General features: G+C 41.2%; 1 protein-coding gene across 1 annotated transcript in view; it reads right to left on the reverse strand.

Annotated features, from left to right (window-relative positions):
- Positions 1–576: 576 nt before the first annotated feature.
- Positions 577–5,854, reverse strand: part of LOC129145383 (regulating synaptic membrane exocytosis protein 2-like) — a 134,715-nt gene continuing 129,437 nt past the window's right edge. The window contains exon 7 of the mRNA XM_054692801.1: positions 577–806. Coding sequence (XP_054548776.1) covers positions 577–806 — 230 coding nt within the window. The remainder of the gene's footprint in view (positions 807–5,854) is intronic.

Here is a 5,854-nt window from a genome sequence, read left to right on the forward strand (position 1 = left end):
CTTTCCTTATCATAATTCAACTCCATGTGATTAGGGCTGGGGACAGAAGGAGGAATTGAGGAGAAGGGTAGGAGGAGGAGAAAGGTAGGGAGGGAGGGGGGAGGAAGAACAAGCTGATTTAACATACCAGGGCCCCCCTGGAGTTAAGACAGCGCTATGAAGCTATCACCAGCCACTGCAGCATGAGTTCAATCCCCAGCCGGCCAGGGAGGTGACCCACATGTCGCAGCAGATCTCTCCTGGCTTGCCCCCTGCTTCCCTCAACAGTGTATTCCAGTCAGTCTGCCTGTTCTGTTCTCACTCTTTGTGGTGAATCCGCTCACTCCCCTGCACCTCAGGTCTACACCCCAGTTCTTGTATGCATAAATAAATAAATCTTTTTTAAAAATTCTATTATAACTCTTTGTGTCCTTCCGTCAGGACAGGTCACCAGCCCACGCCTTTTGGCTTCACTTGTCACATGACTTCCATTGTGTGAGCGTCTTGCGCCAAGAGTTTTAATATTGAACTTTTCATACAACATGGCCCATAAACAAGCCAAGTAGTTAACTGGTGCTCAGTCAAAGAAACAGGGATTCATTCCGGTTTCTGAACAGAAGCCAGCTGTGCTGGAGTTGTTGACAAGTGCATGCAAGTCCCCAGGGAGACAGCTTCTGAGGGGCTTTCAAGGGGACTGTCTTCTAGTGCTTTAGCTCTACATGGGAGCAGTGAGTGGTTTGGAGGAGCATCGCAAGGTTTTACTTGTACTGACTGAGCCTTCTGACATGACTGTGGACCCTTCATCACTCCTGCTCTGGCCACAGACTCTGTAAAAAGCACCCACAGACTTACTCCATTCTTACTTGTTTTACCTACTCTCTACCTGCATTTTATGGTTTGCTGAACCCTTTCCCTGTCTCCTCTGCCTGTCTTCTTTCTGTGTTGTCTTCCAAGCCTCTGCCTCTCTTGTCCCTCCATGAACTTTCTTGGCTCCCATCTCTTTGGGAGCTGGTTTTCAGTTTGGGAGTACAAACCAAGGCACGTGAGTTAGCACTGTACTGTAAAGTAAAGAACTTGTGCAGTTTCATCTTTTTTCCTCCCAAAATTATATTGGAGAGGCCCAAACAAGAAGGTCTTAAGGTTAAGGGTTCTGTGTTAGTGGTATTTGCCAGGGTAATAGATCACTGCTGACCTTTCTTTCTTCTCAAATTCTCCTCAATCTCATATAACATCCATTTTTGTTGGCTTTTCCATGAGAGGTGAGGGTCTCCTGATTGTGGTTCTGACAATGCTGTGTCGATGTGTGGTTTCTCCAACTTGTCACACTGAGGTGCCTCAGGACATCATCAGAATTGGAGGAGATGAATCTTTTCTGTAAAAATAGCAAGTTGTTTATAGGATGTCAAGCAAAAGATGCAGCTTATGACCTCCACCACCCCTAAGAACAGAGCAGACAATATCTTCCTTTCACTTAAAACTAAAATAAGCTGCTTCCTACCACTGTCATTCACAGAGCTAAATGAAAATCAAATCAAGATGGAGAGTGAGTGTATTTTCATCTGGGAACAGAGAATATCCAAATGGTTGGATTAGCAGTTGGTGTGAGGTCTGGTCCACAGCAGGCAGTTGGAGAACACTGCTTCATTTGCTATTTGCTGAGTGGGGTTTGTACCACAAATTACTTTCATGGTGTCTTTTATTGAAATGGTAGTTGGAGGCTGTGTTTAGGAGCATTCCACCTACCCTTGTGCCTGCGAGTCAGAGAGAATTTGGCTTAGAAATAAGAATATGAAACCTGAATAGGGTCTATGTCTCCATTTTCTTTTAAAGATTTATTTATACATACAAGAACTGGGGTGTAAGCCAGAGGTGTGGGGGAGTGAGAGGATTTACCAGAGACAGAGTAGGGAGCAGAACAGGCAGATCTACTGAAATACACTGCTGAGGGGAGCAGTGGGCAAGACAGGAGAGGTCTGCTGTACCATGTGGGTCAGTTTCCTGGCTGGGGATCGAACTCATATTGCAGTGGCTGGCGATAGCTTGATAGGGCTATGTCTTTCACACATGCACCACCAGGGAGGCCCTATTCCTCCATTTTTAAGAACATGATTGATCAGAATGTATTACGATTGGATTGAAGTAGAATGTTGTCTGCTCTGCCCTAACACCCTCCACGCTGTGCTAGTTTTCCTCCTCACCCTCCTCACTTCCTCTCTCAAGACACTGACCACTGTATGAAAATTTTACCTTTTCTGTATCTCCTTCATAATTGGGATTGTGACATAATCTGTACCCAAAATGGTCTGTGGTATGTAGTTGGTGCTCACTTGCAGAATGAATGAGTGTTAAGATGTTATGGTTCATTCCTTTTCTGCAAGTTCTTTAAATAAAAAACTGTAATTAATCTACCAATTATGTGGCAGGGATCATACAAGCTCTTAACAAAAGCCTGGTTCCCAGCACGCTGCTCATGTTCCGGGCATGCTGGGCCTGTTATTTAAAGAGATGTGCTGGGAAAGTCTTTACTAACCCTCTGGATTCAACCAGAGAATGTAAAATTAAAGCTTCAAAACCAAAAGAGTAAGTACAAAAGTTTTCTTGTTATTCCCATACTCAGGACAGATCTCTTTAAACTGGGTGGGCACTTGCAGATACCACTTCAGTTGGATAAACTCAAAAAGTTGGATAATCTCATAAAGTTGTTTAGACTAAGGAAAATAAAGGCATTTTGAAGGCCGGGAGAAGCAAGTGAGTTAGTCTGAAAAATATCAGCTGTGCTAATGCTCATAATCTTAAGTCAACATATTTTCTGTGTCCTTTTTAAGTTGCATATTGACAACTCTAGGATTATCATCAGTATTCTGGGTTCTTATAATTTAATATTATAGCAGAAACTTCCTCCCAGTTTCAACATTATCATTTTAAATAAAGCCATATAATTCTGTTAAATCAGCATGCTCTAATTTGGTTGGTTGGTGGTTTGGGTGTTTCTAGTTTTTATTATTATGAACAATATCACCACAATCATCATCTGTATACAAACCTTCTTCTTTTCCTTTAGGATAAGTATGATATCCAGGAGGATAGGCATTTTGATGACTTTGGATATCTATAGTTAAAATTTTTTTTAAAACATTTATTTATTTATACAAGAACCGGGGTACAGGCCAGATGCGCAGGAGGGTGAGAGGACACACCAGAGACAGAGCGGGGAACAGAACAGGCAGACTGACTGAAATACACTGCTGAGGGGAACAGCGGGCGAGACAGGAGAGGTCTGCCGCGCCACGTGGGATTCTTGCCAGCCGACTGGGATTGAATCCATGCTGCTGAGGCTGCGGACAGCTTCACAGTGCAGTGCTCAACCACCTGCGCCACCAGGGAGGCCCTTGCTAAAATATTTTTTAAGGACTGTAATGAATATGCTTTGGGAATATTTTAGCTCCCTTGAAACCTGTGTGTTCTGCTTAATGATACCACTTTGTGATAATCTGTTCTTGTTATAAATCTGAAACTGTAAACTCCAAATTGCTTTCTCTATAACTTGCCATGTTATAGATTTAAGACATTTTAAATCTAGGTTCCTAGGAGGTTCAGTTTCAGTTCTGTATCACATTCAAGGGAACAACTTCAACGGTCAAAAACAATTGCGAAAAATTAGTTCCTGTGTTTATTGTGTTCTCTTAAAGAAGATCAAATGGAAGGTCTTAAGATTATTTTTCTTTTCTTTTCAATTATGCCACATGCTACAGTTGCTTGAAGCCACTCCTTCTCTTTCTTTATATTACCATCTCATTTCTAAATGGCTTCTTTGTCCCCTTTCTGCTGGCACATACTGTCTAGCTCATAGATTAAGCTGTATTCCCCTGAATCCCCACACCCTACAAGTGACCCTTTCATTGCATAGAACCTCCCCTGAGAAATATAGTCTGAATGTTGTCTGGTGGACATTTACACACCCAGACTCACATTTCACACAAGAAGAAACACTGGAGCTGACCAGGTAGTGGGAGACCCTGAGCAGGTAGTGGGAGACCATGTTTAGTTGCCTATTAGAATTCTGTGCCTTCATGGGTAATAAAAATAATAACAGCCATACTGCAGTGTTTACCCTAGGTGAGATGCTATTCTAAGTATCTTACTTGCATTTCACTGACCCATTATCACAACCTAATTAATGTTACCAACTCCATGCTTTAGATAAAAACACTGAACTAGAAAATGTTTTCAGTAACTGTCTCAATGTTGTGTAGTCAGTGACAGAGCTGGGATTTAAACTAAGTGACCTGACTTTAGAATATGGTTTCTTAATACCTGCACTTTACTACTTAAATTTCTATTTTAGCTTATCTATATACACATGCATATGTGTATATGTCCATGTACATATAGACATGTATACAGACACACATATGTGAGATGTATACATTTTCTTTATTTTATCAAAATATAGAACAATAACTGAAAATAAATTGGAGCACACATTTCTTATGAGTTACCTTTTTTAATTTAAAAATCACTTGGATTTGTTGTGCTGCTCTCTCCACCAGTCCACCTGCCTGATCTTATTGATCTAGGCCAGGGTCTCGCTTTTATTACTTCTTGTTATGAGAAAGCCCTATTTTGACAAGGTCAGTGGAAAGATAGAATCCATCTTAGAAGCTGGGACATAAATCTAGTAAAAAAGAATTTGCTAGTGTACTGAGGGAGAATGGCTGCTGAGCCTCGGAAAGAAAAGGATTGCTAATTCAAGTTTGCTTTCTGTTTTTCCCAATTCCTCAAGCAAATGCATACATCCTGCCCAAAGGCTGGGTTTGTTTCCATCCATCAGTTTTCACCTTCTATATATAGTTTTACAAATATGCCAATTACTTGGTTTGGTTAATTGTTTGCAGCCCAGAAACAGTGTATGATGCAGTGATCCGATAAGAATCCCATTTTCCTTTGAACAAATTGCTTGCAAGTTATGAACACGTCATTGTTAGTTAGAGAGAAAAAGGGATTTTTGTTGTTGTTTTGTTTGAGAAGAAAAGATCTAACAATTTAAGTCATTCTTCAGAGTAAAAATTGACTTTAAAAACATCATTTGAATGTTCAGTTTGAAACACTTCAAAGATGAATGCTTACTGAGAAAAGACAGCGGTTCTCCAGGTTTTTATAGTGGAAAGAAGGCTGGAAAATGAGTCAGGAGGGCTGAGGTCAAGGCCATTTTGCAGATAATCAGCTGCTTTGGGGTTTCTTATTAATTCCTTCTGAGTCTTACTATCTTCATTAGTAGAGATGAAGGGTAACACTCCATAATTTCCATACCTTTCTTCATATTTAATATATGCAAGATAAATGTCTGTACTCGATAATCATTAAGATCCTGCCTGCTACCTGACGGCAGGACACAGGGCATCCTGGACATGTCTGCTGGGGCATAGGCAACCTCCTCCCTGCTTCGTTGCCCCTCACTCTCCCCAGGCTCTTCCTTACTAGTCCCAACTGGCTGGTTCAACCTGAAGTTTGCCTAAGATTCATTTCTTAAGATTAGACACTTGGTAAAAATAAAAATATTTGAAAGAGGACCATTGCCATATTATCTAGTGCATTTAACTAGTCCAATAAGCAGTAGTTTAGCAGATAAGCTATTCAAGAGCGGGGTTCTGGGTATGTATAGTATGGTGGGGAGGAAGGTAAAGAGGAATGATATGGTCCTGCCTACAGTGGACCTATCAGTAGTGGCAGAGAATGAGCAAATCTGCATAAGTACCAGACAAGCATTGTGAGTGCTGTAAGAGTTCAAATAGAGACAGGGACTGCAGCGGCCAGGGAATTTTTTTTTAAATTTGAGGTCAGATGTGAATATGACTTTGAAAGTTGGTGGACCTAA

This window comes from Talpa occidentalis, unplaced genomic scaffold, assembly GCF_014898055.3.
Source record: "Talpa occidentalis isolate TD23 unplaced genomic scaffold, MPIMG_talOcc4v2.1, whole genome shotgun sequence".
Classification (NCBI taxonomy): Eukaryota; Metazoa; Chordata; class Mammalia; order Eulipotyphla; family Talpidae; genus Talpa; species Talpa occidentalis.